This window comes from Epargyreus clarus, unplaced genomic scaffold (genome assembly GCF_041222505.1).
Source record: "Epargyreus clarus isolate Ecla_fem2 unplaced genomic scaffold, WU_Ecla_fem_2.2 ptg000018l, whole genome shotgun sequence".
NCBI classification, from domain to species: Eukaryota; Metazoa; Arthropoda; class Insecta; order Lepidoptera; family Hesperiidae; genus Epargyreus; species Epargyreus clarus.
In genome coordinates, this window is record NW_027332226.1 from 9,953,451 (window position 1) to 9,969,872 (window position 16,422).

The 16,422-nt window shown below is 39.0% G+C and overlaps 1 protein-coding gene across 4 annotated transcripts in view; it reads right to left on the reverse strand.

Moving 5' to 3' along the window:
• Nucleotides 1-16,422, reverse strand: part of Ufd4 (ubiquitin fusion-degradation 4-like) — a 36,585-nt gene that overhangs the window by 12,991 nt on the left and 7,172 nt on the right. Inside the window, exons 14-38 of one of the 4 annotated variants that reach the window (XM_073083067.1) lie at nucleotides 15,368-15,551; nucleotides 14,589-14,819; nucleotides 14,140-14,272; nucleotides 13,903-14,033; nucleotides 13,693-13,799; nucleotides 13,127-13,256; nucleotides 12,856-12,996; nucleotides 12,275-12,464; nucleotides 11,565-11,781; nucleotides 11,180-11,479; nucleotides 10,833-11,030; nucleotides 9,653-9,897; nucleotides 7,947-8,112; nucleotides 7,551-7,689; nucleotides 7,299-7,468; nucleotides 6,804-6,935; nucleotides 6,340-6,447; nucleotides 5,820-5,932; nucleotides 5,291-5,438; nucleotides 4,634-4,759; nucleotides 4,111-4,300; nucleotides 2,306-2,564; nucleotides 2,111-2,190; nucleotides 1,257-1,446; nucleotides 73-213 (exon numbers count right to left, since the gene is read on the reverse strand). In XM_073083067.1, coding sequence (XP_072939168.1) covers nucleotides 73-213; nucleotides 1,257-1,446; nucleotides 2,111-2,190; nucleotides 2,306-2,564; nucleotides 4,111-4,300; nucleotides 4,634-4,759; nucleotides 5,291-5,438; nucleotides 5,820-5,932; nucleotides 6,340-6,447; nucleotides 6,804-6,935; nucleotides 7,299-7,468; nucleotides 7,551-7,689; nucleotides 7,947-8,112; nucleotides 9,653-9,897; nucleotides 10,833-11,030; nucleotides 11,180-11,479; nucleotides 11,565-11,781; nucleotides 12,275-12,464; nucleotides 12,856-12,996; nucleotides 13,127-13,256; nucleotides 13,693-13,799; nucleotides 13,903-14,033; nucleotides 14,140-14,272; nucleotides 14,589-14,819; nucleotides 15,368-15,551 — 4,169 coding nt within the window. The remainder of the gene's footprint in view (nucleotides 1-72; nucleotides 214-1,256; nucleotides 1,447-2,110; nucleotides 2,191-2,305; nucleotides 2,565-4,110; nucleotides 4,301-4,633; nucleotides 4,760-5,290; nucleotides 5,439-5,819; nucleotides 5,933-6,339; nucleotides 6,448-6,803; nucleotides 6,936-7,298; nucleotides 7,469-7,550; nucleotides 7,690-7,946; nucleotides 8,113-9,652; nucleotides 9,898-10,832; nucleotides 11,031-11,179; nucleotides 11,480-11,564; nucleotides 11,782-12,274; nucleotides 12,465-12,855; nucleotides 12,997-13,126; nucleotides 13,257-13,692; nucleotides 13,800-13,902; nucleotides 14,034-14,139; nucleotides 14,273-14,588; nucleotides 14,820-15,367; nucleotides 15,552-16,422) is intronic. The other 3 variants (XM_073083070.1, XM_073083068.1, XM_073083069.1) reach the window with 3 other exon arrangements.

Consider the following 16,422-nt stretch of genomic DNA (forward strand, 5'->3'; position numbering starts at 1 on the left):
ATAGTAGGAAACATATAAAAATGTACACAAAAAAAATATACAAAAGGAAGTAATAATGTACTAATAACTAACCTTTGCCTATCCAAAGCACGATCTCGCTGAGCCTGCAACCATACAATAGTGCGCGAAGTGCCAAAAGCAGTGCACGCAAAGAACATTTGCCGCGTCTCCAACGGGAACAAGAACGGGCAAAAGTCATTCAACTGCTGACACCTGCAAAATCAATTTACGATCAATTATTCAATTCAAGTTACACAGAATCCTACACGTTATAGGAAAGTTTAGTTTTTTTTTCACTTGCAAAATAGTATGTATTATGGATAGATAGTATGGATGGAATGGCCAAACTAGAAATGGTAGGGCTCATTTCCAATAGTTCACCAGATGGATTTACAGAAGATAGCCTTTTTTACTTTGCCTGTATGTAAATGATACAAATAAAAACTTCCAAATGTCCAAAAATTAACAGATTGTATTTCCTAAAATCTTCGATTTAATCGGGATTGTACGGGTACGTTTACGTCAACCATTGCCAAGTTAAATTTGAGAGTTACGTTATCTGTACCCTTACCATGAGTTTTTACGTTTTGACAAATATGACTGTCTTGGTATTTGTTACGTATTTGCCCATACAAAAGCAGTGATAGCCTAGTGGTTAAGAAACGCGGCCTCTCGATCGAGGGGTCCGAGGTTCAAATCCCAGGCACGCACCTCTGAGTTTCAAATTTATGTGCGTATTAGAAATTAATTATCACTTGCTTAAACGGTGAAGGAAAACATCGTGAGGAAACCTGCATACCTGAGAGATTTATAAAAAATCTTAAAGGTATGTGAAGTCTACCAATACGCACTTGGCCAGCGCGGTGGACTATGGCCTAATCCTTCTCATTCTGAGAGGAGACCCGTGCCCAGCAGTGGGACAGTAATGGGTTGATGATGATGATGATGATGATGATTGCCCATACAATTTCCAATCAGCGCCCCTAACGGATTGTATCAGAACTACAGTGTAACGTAACATTAAATGTCTAAATTGACAAAATGGCACTTTATGGTTTGTCTCTCTTTTTTCGAACATGTGAGGGAGACAAAAAGTTCATCGTCACTTGAGCACTTAGTTATTATTACGTTTACTCAGTGGTGGGCTTTCGACAACTCATCCTACTGAAGCAAACGGAACAAAATAACGGATTGAGTAAACATAACGTAAAATTGTGGGAGGTTTATAAAACTCGTACTAAGAGTACTGTAATTACCAGTGTGGCGTGGCGGCGGCGGCGAGCGCGAGCGGCTCCTGCAGCTGCTGGTGCAGCTTGTTGGTGAGCTTGGTGGAGTGGAAGGCGGCGGCGGGCAGCGCGGGCGCGGCCGCGCGCAGTCGCCGCAGCACGCGCACGCAGCACGTCGCCGCCGCGCCCTCCGCGCCCTCCGCGCCGCTGATGCCGCGCTCTGACACATACACGTACTTCAATATTTGTAGGAGAGTGTAAGAGTCCGCGACAAACTTCTAGTCCGCTCTGAACATAGAAACGAGTCGCGTCGCAAATTGTAGATATTAGCGGGACGAAGACAGCGCGACGCCCCCAAGCACCCGCCCGCTGCCTGCTCTCGCCCACGGGTACATAGCTCGCTTACTTTATGGAGTATATGCTAACTAAACCTGCGCGCAACAACTTCAGAGCGGACTAGAAGTTTGGCGCGGACTATAACAATTAAATATTTGTTGAAACATGTGTAATTAACTAGGAGCCATCCATAATGTTTACTTTCTTTGTTAGAATATTTATTGATACATCCAAGTTATAAATCAATAGAATCTTAAATTTAGAAAACAACAAAAGACAAATGACGAATGTACAGAAAACACATTATTTCTTTGAGCCCAAATAGTAAAGTACTAATTATATTACTGTTCTATTTAGTTATTTAGAAGGGTACGAAACAAACCAAAAGCAACAAGTCCATTTAAAATGAAAACGTAAGGAGTCAAACTTATAAGTCATTTGTAATCCAAGATCTTTAGTGGGTAATCCACTACGATTTTTAATATACATACGACAATTATACAGGTAGGTAAATTCTTCTCAAGTTTATAAATTAAAAATAAGCTTACCTGGATCATTTGGTTCATCATCCTCACTATCACTCGATAGAGCAAATGTATCCATTCCCTCCACCTCCTTATATGTCAACCTGTTGAAATAAACATTGTTCATTAATTTTTTTATAGCTATATAACAAATTTTACTTGAGCAAAAACGTCCCACAATAAAATTCCTTATGTCTCATATAAGCAATCCATACTCACGTGTACATAGTGTCTCTGTGCGTATCATGAGGTGGCAGCCGAGAGTTGAGAGCCAACACAGCCCTATACATGGTCCACGAGGGTCGCTCCAGCGGCAGGGACACGCCCCCGGAGCTCAACACGAGGCGCAGGGCTGGTAAGCGGGTACTCGTTGCGTTGTTTGTGTTCTCCGTCGGCTGTTGACGTTCGTTCGTACCACTCGCAGTTTGCTCTTCCGTTTCCTCGTTCTCAGAGTCGTCGTTTAATGGTATCTCCAGATCTATAAAAGAGACAATGAAAGTTTAGGTTCAAAAAAATTGTGACATAAATACGCACACTAATTTTATGACAGATTGTAACAAACACCTCCGAGATCAATATTTATTATAAGGTATTCAAGGAGGGCTATGATATGGGGCTTTTCATAAGAGGTGCAAAAAGAGCTCTCCTTCAAAGCCGGCTGCATTGGCAACTCCTATGGTGTTGCAAATGTCCATAGGCAACGTTGACTACTTTCCATCAGGTAGTACGTCTGCTTTATCGTTAGGCTCAAATATAAAAAAATGTATTTTAATTAATATTTTTTTTTATTTTTTTTTTATATACAGGGTGAATTTTTAAAACGGGCCTTCAGGGCCAAATCCGAAACTATAAGGATTAGCGAAAAATGCTAAAAGGAGTTACGAGGCCGATTTTGATAAAAACTAAAACTGCATCATTAGTTTTTTAAAATATTTTTTTTCCTTAGCCGGGAATCGAACGAGTTCATTTTGAAAAAAATTACACCTCTATATTATTCCACTATCTGATAGTGTCACTTATAAGGATCAAATTCTGGGAAGTAATGTTATGTGACAAATTAAAGGAAAAGGAAAATTTTGAAGAAAATACATATTTTTCCATACATTGCCATACTAATCCTTAAGGATTATACATAACAAATGATTTATGTATAATTCTTTAGAAACATGCGTAAGTCATACCATTGAAGAATTTGTTGGTTAATCAACTAATTATTCGATGTTATAACCGTGACATACGGCTTAGTATGAGAAAGTAATAGTTTGGCAAATAAGTTACCGCCGTTTATGGGATTTATTTTTAAATGAAAAAAGATAACTGATTACATAGTAAATTATTATTGTTTGTTGTTTACAACTTCGTTTCAACGTTAAATATGATTTTCTATATCTCTTTTTTTAGTAATCACTCGGATTTGACTCTAAAAAGTAATTCTCGCAAATTGTCAACTTTACATCTGTATTAAACGAAACTCCGCCCATAGCAAGTAAATCTATTTTAATGGTCCTAAAAATAACCTTAGCTAAGTCAGACATAAGAATATAAATTATTGGGAAACAAAACGTCCATTTCGAATCATTAGAAACATTGAGCCTAAAAAAAATTTAATACACGAAATGTTAAAATTGATGAATGGCGGGAACTTAACTGCCAAATTAATATGAAAAAATATGTATTTTCTTAAAATTGAGGCTTTTCCTTTAGTTTGTCATTTATCATTACTTTCCGGATTTTGATCCTTATAAGCAACACTATCAGATAGTGGAATAATATAGAGGGTGCATTTTTTTTCAAAATGAACTCGTTCGATTCCCGGCTAGGGAAAAAGTTATTTTAAAAAAGTAATGATGCAGTTTTAGTTTTTATCAAAATCGGCCTCGTAACTCCTTTCAGCATTTTTCGCTAATCCTTATAGTTTCGGATTTGGCCCTGAAGGCCCGTTTTAAAAATTCACCCTGTATATTTTTTAAATTAAGTAAAGTGTATTTTAATAGTGTATTTTTTAAGTTAATGTTAATACTAACCAACAGTTTGGTTGAGGTTTGTGCGGCCGGGCCTCGGGTCGAACGCCGGTATCAGTGCGGAGAACTGCCTCTTGAGCACAAAGTCGTCGTCCCAGGGTTTGCGCGCGCGGCTCCCACCGCCGCCGCCGCTACTCACCCGGACCGCTTCCAAGGCTTCTTCCTCCATTAGTGATAGCAAGTTACGTGACACCTGATGAATCACATTAAACATTTAAATACATATTGAAGGCCTGCTTGGCGGAGCGGTCGTCCGACGCGCAAAAGGTCCCGGGTTCGATCACCGGCCAAAAAGATATTTAAATGTGAATTTAGACTTCTGTTTCTCGGTCTAAGTGTTTGTGTATTAGTCTACGCATATGTCCATGGCAGCCACGACACAGGGAATCCTAGTGTAGCACTGAGAGTATAAAAAATATATCGTTTCTTAAAAAGTACAAATAATAGGTTGTAATGCAATTTGAACTAAGTGAATGAAATAATTCAATGCGAAATGCTAAATAATTAGATGTGTAGTAATACTTACCACCTCCTGATAAGTTGGTTCGTTCTCTTTATCGCTATCCATTGCCTCGTCGCCATCGTCGTCATCCTCCAACTCGGTCAGCAGGGCGGGCGCGCGGCACGATTCCAAGAAATCTTCCAATGACACCTGTTTGAAAAATATTAATCAAGTCACTGTTGTAGCCACACAGTTATGTAGCAACACAATGTAGCCAAACATAAATTTCAAATTAATTATTTAATTTTGTTCACTGACCACATATAACATATATACAAATATTTATTCAATATTTCTTAATCAAAATATCAATCTTCAAACAAAGACTACTGGCAAATGGAAAATAACTAATTTCTTTAGCGTTATAAATACCCATTCATGCACTTACTATATAAGGTTGTAAGAACCAGAGTAGCATGACTACAAAAACATGATTTACAATATGGAAGAAAAGGTAAAACTTATAGTCCGCTCTGAAGTTGTTGCGAGGAGATAGTCATACAATTTACTATGGCGATGCGATTAATTTCTATATTCAGAGCGGACTAGCAGTTTTACTCGGACCATACATTTTTAATTACGAATTAGGTCAAAAATCATTAAAATGCAGTTAGGCCACTCTGGTTCTAGCAGCCTCATATGTTACCTGTTAACTCCTAATTAAGTTGAACACAAACTGACCTGCTCGCTCTCGCTGGATGTGGATGTGAGCGACAGTGTAAGAGCGTTCTGTGCGTTGGGCGCAAGCGACGGGTAACTCTGCGCCGCCGACAGCAGCCCGCTGGGGAAGTTGCTCGACAGCGCCAACCGCACCAGACTGCAAAGGGTCCTTTATATTATTTGTTATTGCACAGTTCTCTAGCTCTTTCAAACTCCACTAAATAATAAAAACTACAAGAAAAGCTGTTGGATGTAAAAGTAGGCTGTATATGCATTTATTTAGACATTTTATGGCAACCCAAGTAGGTCTGTGATCTATACAGAATAAGAAGTAATTTCTTACTTCGGATCAAGTGGACTGCATCATGCTCGTTTGCTACTCTAATCTGCCACTTATCAAGCACGAATGTTGATTTCAAGCACAAGCATAGGATTTGCAAGAAGCAACACACTTATACTTAATCCATGTCCACTTACATCCTCCATAGAAGAGAGTAGTAGACCTCTAAGCAACAGCAGAACAAAGCACAAAACGAACAAATGTATTTACCTTGGGAAGAGACTTGAAGAGTGGTTGGAGCGAGGCACGCGCTGAGGCGCCGCACCGCGCCCCACGCCCGCCGGCCGCGCCACACCTAATGACTCCAATAGTCGCGCCGCACCCTACACGAAAAACAAATACATAATAAGTCAACTAACCGACTGCCAACCCTAACAAACTGCTAAGCAAACTCAAGGACTCAGACCCTGGCTAAACATATCACTAGTGGATGACTGATGGGCAGAAAAGTTCCTAAAACTAACGCTCCACGCGGATTTGACTCAATGTTTATCAAATCTTTTGTTATATGTATTTTATTAACAACAAACTTTACGTTATCTTTCATTTATATTTCATTCCAGAAAAAGTATTATCGAAAAAAAAAAAATATTAGTATTATTTGTATGAAACTGCTTGCTATTAAAAAATATTAAATAGAGTATAAACTACATTTTAAGTACATATCTTTTATAAATTACATTCTCTAAAAGTAATATAAGTTAAATTAATAAAAAACTTATAACTGAACCTGTTGAGTGAGGTCCGGCTCGCTGGCGCTCATGGTGCCGGTACCGCCCGCCTGGCTGTCCTTTTTGTGGTCCCCGAACTGACCCTCGCTACTTTCGTTGTCTTCACACTGAACACACAAAATAATTTATAACGTTACAACTTATCCATAAACATAGACTGATAGGAAATTAAACTACAAAATTCTACGTTATTTCCAATTTATTTTCTTAGCTCTCAATATATGATAAGCGGCAGCTGCTGCCCATAAACATCTATAATAAACCGGAAATAATTCCCAGATGCTTAGTAGGAAAGCCTCGTATAAGTATCCATCCCGCACCATACCAATAACGCTCAACACTGCCATTATAAAGCAGAAATAGCAATGGTGCTCCAGAGGCAACAGGTGTGTAGTACACGTCTTGTCTTTAAATTTTAAGAACAAAATACTTCATATTCTGGCTACAGTCTAATACTGCATACCTGTATGTGCAGACGGTTGGCATTATTGCGGAGCGTATGCAGCAGCGAAGCAGGAAGCGCTAGAAGCTCGCTGGAAAGCAGCGCGTTGGCGCTGTTGCGCATCGCCTCGCCCTCTCGCGCCGTACCCTCCTGCTAACGCACAACACACACAAACGACACGTCAACACACATTCGCAAACTCTGATGCTAACAGGATCACTCATAAATCACTGGTTGATGTAGAAAAATGCGGTAGGGAATATCAACGGGAATTAAATCCGATGAAATAAGTGTGATAGTATGTAATAACACTAATAACTAATAATTGACTACTAAAATAATTCTAATTGAACTGAAAATGTTAGACACAAACTTTACGTCTACTTATCTTACTTACTGAAATGACTTGTGATTGATCTGATATGATCTATTATTTAAGAAATAATCACAAAATACATACACACTCATTTCAAAGACACAAGAAAGTAAATGAAAACAGATATAAATTCAACAAACCTCCTGAGCTGTGGATTCCGGAACAGGTTCTTTAGCTGGATATGGTTTAGTGATGTCTGTAATACTTGTTGGTCCCATTTCCATATTAGTAAATGATGTATTGCCTAGATCCGCCATACAGTTATTTCCTTCAGCGCCGAGCGTCAAAGATTCAACTATTGTCGCTAGATCTGAAAGTAGTTTATTATTTAACTTCCAAAAGGAAAATTACCCCTTTTCTCTAAAGATTAAATCACAGATTTAGATACATACCTGTGTTGATGTGATGTGAAGAGTTATTGATAGCTGAGAGATCAGTTGCGTGCATTCGCGGGCGAGTCATATTACTGGCCATTTCCTCACTTGATATGTTGTCTGCAGATGAAGCTTGTTCAGTCGATGCCACAGATACCTATTGATACGTTAAAGCAATAAAATAATTTTACTCCATAAAATACATACCCAAAGTAGGGTGAAATTCAGACTCCCAACTTCAAAGTTTAGTCCACATCACAAACACGCTACTTTTAATTTTTGCGTTTATGATATTAAGTGTATTATCAAAAACTTATCGTATTTTTTAATCCCAAAAGAAATCCCATGTTGCTATTGTGGAATATGTATTAACCGAGATCCGTTTATCAGCAAGATGTAGTAGTTTAATAATACCTGGTGGTCCACCGCGGTGGCATCGGGCAGGCTCGGCGTGGAGTGGCTCTTGCGGCCGGCGCGCGCCTCGCCCGCCGCGCCGGGCGCCGCGCCGCCGCTCACCACCTTCAGGTCGAACTTGCCCTCCGCGCCCATGCGGTACGAGTTCCGACCGCCGTGCTCCCATCTATTATTATAACATTATTATTATTATTATTGCATTTGTAATTTTTAACTTGTATTGATCTGCATTAACACGACATTAATGACAATAAAACCGTTTAAAAAAATTAAAAATTCTACTCAGATATACAGGGTGAATTTTTAAAACGGGCCTTCAGGGCCAAATCCGAAACTATAAAGATTAGCGAAAAATGCTGAAAGGAGTTACGAGGCCGATTTTGATAAAAACTAAAACTGCATCATTACTTTTTTAAAATAACTTTTTCCCTAGCCGGGAATCGAACGAGTTCATTTTGAAAAAAAAATACACCCTCTATATTATTCCACTTTCTGATAGTGTTGCTTATAAGGATCAAAATCTGGGAAGTAATGATAAATGACAAACTAAAGGAAAAGCCTCAATTTTAAGAATATACATATTTTTTCATATTAATTTGGCAGTTAAGTTCCCGCCATTCATCAATTTAAACATTTCGCGTATTAACATTTTTTTGGCTCAATGTTTGAAATCATTCGAAATGGACGTTTTTTCTTCAAGAATTTTTATGTCCGACTTAGTTAAGGTTACTTTTAGGACCATTATAATAGATTTAACTTGCTATGGGCGGAGTTTCGTTTAATACAGATGTAAAATTGACAATTTGCGAGAATGTCTTTTTCAAGTCAAATCCGAATGATAACTAAAGAAAGAGATATAGAAAATCATATTTACTGTTGAAACGTAGTTATAAACAACAAACAATAACAATTTACTATTTAATCACTTATCTATTTTTATTAAAAAATAAATCCTAAAAACGGCGGTAATTTAATTGCCAAACGATTACTTTCTCATACTAAGCCGTATGTCACGGTTATAACATCGAATAATTAGTTGATTAACCAACAAATTCTTCAATGGTATGACTTACGTATGTTTCTAAAGAATTAAACATAAATCATTTGTTATGTATAATCCTTAAGGATTAGTATGGCAATGTATGGAATAATATGTATTTTCTTCAAAATTTTCCTTTTCCTTTAATTTGTCACATAACATTACTTCCCAGAATTTGATCCTTATAAGTGACACTATCAGATGGTGGAATAATATAGAGGGTGTAATTTTTTTTCAAAATGAACTCGTTCGATTCCCGGCTAAGGAAAAAGATATTTTAAAAAACTAATGATGCAGTTTTAGTTTTTATCAAAATCGGCCTCGTAACTCCTTACAGCATTTTTCGCTAATCCTTATAGTTTCGGATTTGGCCCTGAAGGCCCGTTTGAAAAATTCACCCTGTATATTACGAAACAATGTTTTTTTTTTTTTATACTTTGAACTGAAATTCCTTCAGCGAATGAATTTCCTTCAACTCTTTCTCAATGAGACATTCACACTTCTTCCATCTAGCTGTAATATCTGTAATATTGTAATGTCATGAGCTGATTCCCATGAGATAGCGTGAGCACTACTTTTAGATGTGTTTGTATATAAATCAGTACGACGTTTTTAGAACTTAAGTCATTATAATTTTAGAGGCGGTAGTGTTCAAAAAGGTACAAACCTGACGTCAACCCAGCCGTTATGCAGATCAGAGGTGACGGTGCCGATGGCGGGCTGCGCGCCGTCCTGGTCGCGCCACTTCCAGTCGGGGCCGCGCACGACGCGCGCGCCGGCGCACAGGCCGCGCGCGCCGCGCGACCAGCGCCGCGCGCGCGCGCCCGCCGCCGCGCCGCCCGCGCTCGCCGCGCCGCTGTTGCCCGCGCCGCCCGCCGCCTGGCGCGGCGGCTGCTCCTGCACGCTCACCACCTACGCGAACAATGTTAGCTTGTCAAACTGCGTTTAAGTAGAATCCGCGGCAAACTTTGATACCAATCCAAAACCCCGCCCCCGGCACCAGTCCTCTGCCCGCTCTAGCCCACAGGTACATAGCTGTATTAGTGTGCCCTAACCGTTGTTACGGAGTATACGCTTGTAATTGTGTTCGAGCGCACTGGCTCTCAGACTACACCTACCCCCAACAATTTGAGATCGGACTAGAAGTTTGGCGCGGACTATAACATCGTTTAGCTGAAGACGTAGGATGAGCTCCTTGTTTGCTTAATGAAATGTTATGGTTTAAAAGAAACCTCACTAGTACATGAGTACATAGTACATGAGCACCAGACAGTGACTTTAAGTGGATGTAATGACTCAACAACAGCAACAAGCCTCAGAAAATCGCAGCTCTTAAGGAAAATATTAGACTGGAACACGAAGTGTTATCGGCGGAAATCTTACGGAAAGTCGTGGAAAATCAAGCGCAAATTTATATCAACGCTGGTGGAAGACACTTGACAGATATCATATTTTCCAAGTAGCAAAGAAAAAGTTACAAGTCCTGGTAAAGATTTCTATTACTCAAAATCACTTTGTTTATTCATAACAAAAATTATTCAAAAATAAAATAGGGTGAATAATTTTGCGCCACCCTGTATATGTATGTAAATGGCTTTCTATTTGAAACATTAGAGGCAAGCAAAGAATCCTCTAAAAATCCCAAAGAGAGCTCTCTTCAAAGCTCGTAAATGTATTAATGACATGTACTAGTAAATAAATTTGTACATAAACAATATTTACTATTTGTGCTATTTAAAATAAAGAATAAAAACAAAATAACTTTCTCAAAGCTATACAAATAAACCAATAGAAAACAACACTGACTATTAATTTTCATTAATAAACTGATTGAACTCGAAATTTACCTTTCCATAGATTTCAAAGCCAGAGAGCGAGAGATAATGGCTTTGCCCGCTGGCATTCTTCCCATTCTGCTGAATACGTAGGAAGCGATAGGGCGTGTCAGCGCGCAGGCGCCAGGTGGCAGTGCTGCCCGGCTCTTGCAACGCTTGTTCATCCGCGTGCGCCAGTACTGTACACCAAGTCAAGCCGTCCGCCGACATCTACAACACACACAAAGATACAATTAATAACAACACTTTAAATACACTAAAACGTTGATTGAACTTACCTGAACACATCCATCACGACGTAAGAGCTGAGAGAACAATTATTAAAGACAAGACCGAAAACATTCACTATATATACTCACTTGAAACAACCAATTTCTTAAAGCGGAGCGTCCGTAACCACGAGCGTGACGCAAAGTATACGCTGTAGGTACGAGGTGCAATCCCAAGTCAACAGCTACGAATGCCCGTCTGTCGTCATTGGTGTGCACGTTGAGCGGCTCGGGAGATCTCGAAAGGATGTCTTCAGCTCGCCCGTAAGGCAACTGCCGACCGTCGGACGACCACACACTGACGAGGCCATGAGCACCCGGATTGACCCATTCGCACGTCCCACCATTGCTTCCGATAAAGTAGATCACTCCATTCTCATCAAAATCATGCTAAAAAATAATGATCGGTAATATATTAAATCGGATTCCCAAATTACATATCAAATTATTTTTAAATAAGAACTGATGTACTTACATCATACGTAAATGTTAGAGGGCCTTCATTTTTTATTTTCTGAACGAAGTTAAACGATAGACGCTCCATGTCGTACCACTGGCGTGCTACAGATTTAGCAAGAAATCTCTCTAGCTGGCGAACCGTAGTAAGCGCTTCCACTTTAAGATTTCGGCCAAAGTTGTTATTTGCATTCATGTCTTCTGTTGTGTCTTCGGCTGCACGCTCAACTCGCAACCTAAAATATATACACAGAGCGTAATTTAGAAGAGAGTTCATGTATTAGACGCGTAAAACATCTGTTTTGTAGGACACATCTCGTTTATATGGAAGACTGAAAGACCTATTTTGTTTGTTCTTAGGCGACAAAATTGAATTCCTACCCAAAGTGGCAAGTGAAGGGAGAGACATTTTTTAAAATAAAATTTAATTAATACTATTTTTGGATTTGACACACATTCATATGTTAACTACTACCTCGCACATTTCTGATGGAGAAGCACCGTAACATTTTAAATTTATAATATAGTAAATTTGGCCCGCATCTTTAAAAAGTTTTCCCATCAGGCATGGCATGTATAGTCCGCGCCAAACTGCTAGTCCCCTCTGAAGTTGTTGCGGGCAGGTGTAGTCATACAATTTGCAATGGCGACGCGATTCATTTCTATATTCAGAGCGGACTAGCAGTTTTACGCGGACTATAATATGTCACCGTTATCATGTAATCTCACCGTATGCGCTTAGTGAGCTGGTGCAGCGAGCCGGCGGGCGGCGCGGGCGCGTCGGAGGCGGGCGCCAGCACGGGCAGCCGCTCCACGCTCTCCAGCACGCCCACCAGCCGCGCCGCCACCGCCGCGCACGCCTCGCCGCTCACCCACTCGCGCACGATCGCCTCGCGCTCCGCCGCCTGACCCGCGCCGTCTGTACAATCGACCAGTTATTTAAAAACTGTTTAACTGAATTGAAAACTACATAAACTTCAATGAGCTATTTTGCTAAGAGAAAATCTTACGCGTTCCTTGACAGGAACTTGACAGGAACAGGTTGATGACTCAACATAAACATGATAATATGGAAGGAAGTAAATCTGTTATAGACATGATAGTTATACGACGTGGTGTGATTTGCAAGCAATGGAAATATTAACATTATCATTCACCCTACTGGTCATGAGTTTTCTTTCAGAATAAGAACCACTGTTGTTATGGACTTCCCCTAACTGCTTATATTTTAGAACTGTCATATGTTGAGCGTCAACACTATTTAAGTGGCAGAGAGATTGTAACCAGAGATGTATCATTCTAAGCATTACCGTTTGGTTGAGGCGAGAGCACTTGTAGAAGAGCGGGAGCAAGACCCGACGACTGTAATTCATACGCTGACAGCAACTCTTCACCAGTGAGCAACTCTGTTAACTGTTCCAAGGACTCCTTCAACTCTTGTTGCCAATCTCCTGTATACCAAAAGAATATGATAAATGAAATACCAAAATTGCAGTTGATATATACAATAGCAAACATTCTTTAAACACCAATAAAACACGTACAGAATTCAAATACGTAACACTATTTTGTTGTACTGACCAGTAGGTTGTGTGGAGATGCGTTGCATGCGGGCCAGTAGCGCGCGCAGACGGGCGACGGGCGCGCGCGGCTGCCGCGTGGCCGCGCTCGACAGGTGCCGAGCGTACAGCGCGCGGGCACGTTCGCCCACCTACAATACACAGATTAGTTTTATACGAAACATTACATAATGACATTTTTAATTTTTAACGATAGTTATTACAACAACAACAACATACATAATGACTTTTTTTAAAAATAGTTATTAACAAAGTATAAGGATCTATAATATATATTATAGATATTTGTACTGTGTTATTAGCGAAGGTATGCACCACTCGTGTAAACCGTATGAAATTGCAGACAGTTATTTTTTTATAAAATTTACAATAGATGAATTAAGTGTATAAAAATATGGCTTAATCAACCTATTATTTTATAAATTACATGATTACCCCAACTTACTCTATATTTAGAATGTCAAGGTAAATAACATGTAATACGAGATCATAGTTTAATAGCAAAATAATTAGTAAGCAAAGTGTATATACCATAGAGTAATAGTATAGATAAATGTAAAAGTTAACCTGTGCTTTCTGTGCTTCAGATTTAGCGGCTAAACGCGATCGAGCGTTGTTGATATTGTTGGTAGCCACGGGCCGGTTCACTACCCACCCACTCGCTAATTCTGGTCCTGTGGTGAATTCAAATTTCATCAATAAACAATAAAGAAAATACTACAAAAAAGTAACATACTTTGAGTACTTTATTTTGTATATAGAATTTACTAGTATTACCTAAAAATGTTTCGGCAGTAAAAGAGTGTTTTGTGCCTCTGTTTGACTCAAAAATAAATCCAGGTAGATCTTCTCGAAGAATTGTCGTTTGCTGTTGGCCATCAGTATTATGAATGTGTAGTTCTTTTTCCCTAAAAAAACATCATTATTATTCATATTTTTATAAGTTAATTACCTGTACCAAACATCTGGTTACAACATTATTCACAGAAATAGTATTTAACTCTTTTTACTCACTTTTTACATGACAAGGACCAATTCCCTAAAATTAATTTAGTGGATCCAGGTTTAGATAGAATTGGTTGTGGTACAGAATTCTTTACTGAGGCCCTCGCTCTTTGGAGTTTATCGATAAATTCACCACGATTTTCTGAAATAATACTAAAATTTAAACTCGAATGCCAAACCCATTTAAAGATCATATCCAATTAAAAAGTTTACATAATAGTCTTTATGTAATATATGTATGTCTTATTGAATATTATTTTAAAATATTATATCCAATTTAATGAAAACATTTAAGCAATAGTCCTTAAGCAATATATTTCTTGTTGATTTTTTTTATCACACACTTCGGCTTTCAACATAAATTTTGAATAAGAGCCAAATAACACCGCGTGAAGTCAAATTCGAAATTCCACAAAAACAAAACAAAAAATCATAAATAACAAAAAAATCTCGTTCACCGGTATTATCCGTCTGATGTTCGGGACTGCCGCTCGAGTACATGGTAGCGAGCTTCCCGTCGAGCAAGAATCGGAACCAGCCGTTGGAGCCGGTGCTGAGCTCGAGCGCCGCGGCGTCGCTCCACACGTACAGCGCGTCGCGGCCGCGGCACACCGACCACTCGCCCCACGCGTACGCCACGCCGCTGGACAGGCACAGCGCGTCCGAAGAACAGGATACGCTACCACCGCCTGTATAATAACATAGAAACACTTCACAAAATGAGTCATTTTTACTTTCAAGCAGGAAAATATTAAAAGTCTAAGATATCAAATGAAAACTACTTTGAATTTATTACACAATAAAAAGAAAAAACACTGCCCAAAATTTAAAAAAATACAATTTGTAGTACCCGATTACCTACTCATGTGCTTAGAAATAACATTATTCTTCGAAGGTGGAATAAATATTCTAATTATATACAGAAATGCAATTACATGTATTACGATACATGTAAAATATACTGTTTATCCTAAAAGATTCGACTACCTTAATAATGTGAAATAAACTATGTACCCTGCACCCTAAATAGATTTAAACCTTACAACCGTATTTTAAACCTTACAACCGTCCCACAGGTAGGAATGGGTCTTAAACAAATTTGGATTTAAGTTATAGTCGATCACGCTAGCCAAATGTGTATTAATTAGCTTCACAAATTTTTTGAACTTGTTTTATAGAACTCTTAGATATGAGTCAAAGTTGCACAAAATCTGAATGAAGCATAACGGCCACTCACCTGCAGATATGACGTTCTCGCCGTCGGGCGGCGTGTGCGCGACGTGCGCGGCGGGCGCGGCCGCCAGCGCCTCCACCTTGCTGAACACGCCGAGCCGCGCAAACTGCTCCAGGTAGATGTCCGCCGCCTTCACCATCAGCTCCTCCGCGATGCCCAGCACCGTCAGGTGGCCATCGTCGTCGTCCTGTCACACACACACCACACATATACACACACCGGCTCCGAATCGTGTCTTAATGAAACTTCCATACATTCCACCGTTGACGATATCGTCAAGCGAACTAACGCCTTGTTAATGTTGTCATGCCACCATATTCATATGCGCCCAAAACACCGACGTATACCCACGACCATTATATTCAAGATTTAATAGTTAAATTAATAGTTATCTTGCGAAATAAATAAACAACATAAATTATATTCTGTAGATATGTTTACAAATTTTTACAACGACCGTAGTTACATGCCGTTGTCACAATGAAACAGATATGGAAAAAAGAATAAAGTCAGCATCTAATCAGAGAGATAGTCAGAAAAACAAAAAACAAACAGGAGCGTTCAATGCGGGTAAATTTCGATGGTGTGATGTTTTTACTGCATTATGATGTTCTACAGTTAAACAATGTCACAATGAGAAAAAAGTTACTTTGTGCTATACGGTAATATGTACAATTAAATCAAGTGCAGTTAATTGTGTAACAAATGTAAAAACACTAGCGTAAAATCAAGTCTAAACACATTCATAATCCCATAGTTTATTAAAGAAACTACTATAATTATTTTTTATATAAATGCCATGAATAATATTTTTATCACACTGCTTTTTTGCCACACCACTCCACGGACAAAAACTAAACCATATCATAAAAATACATATAGATAATATGTATACATATCAACTAACTAACAAAATACTTCCATGACAATACCATCTATTCAAAAATTCGAAAATGAATAATTTTCGAATTTATTGAGTTTATGCACTATATTGTTTGTTAATTTATCTTGTATCTAGACATAATTTGAGATTACGTTGGGATCGGTGACTGTTGGTG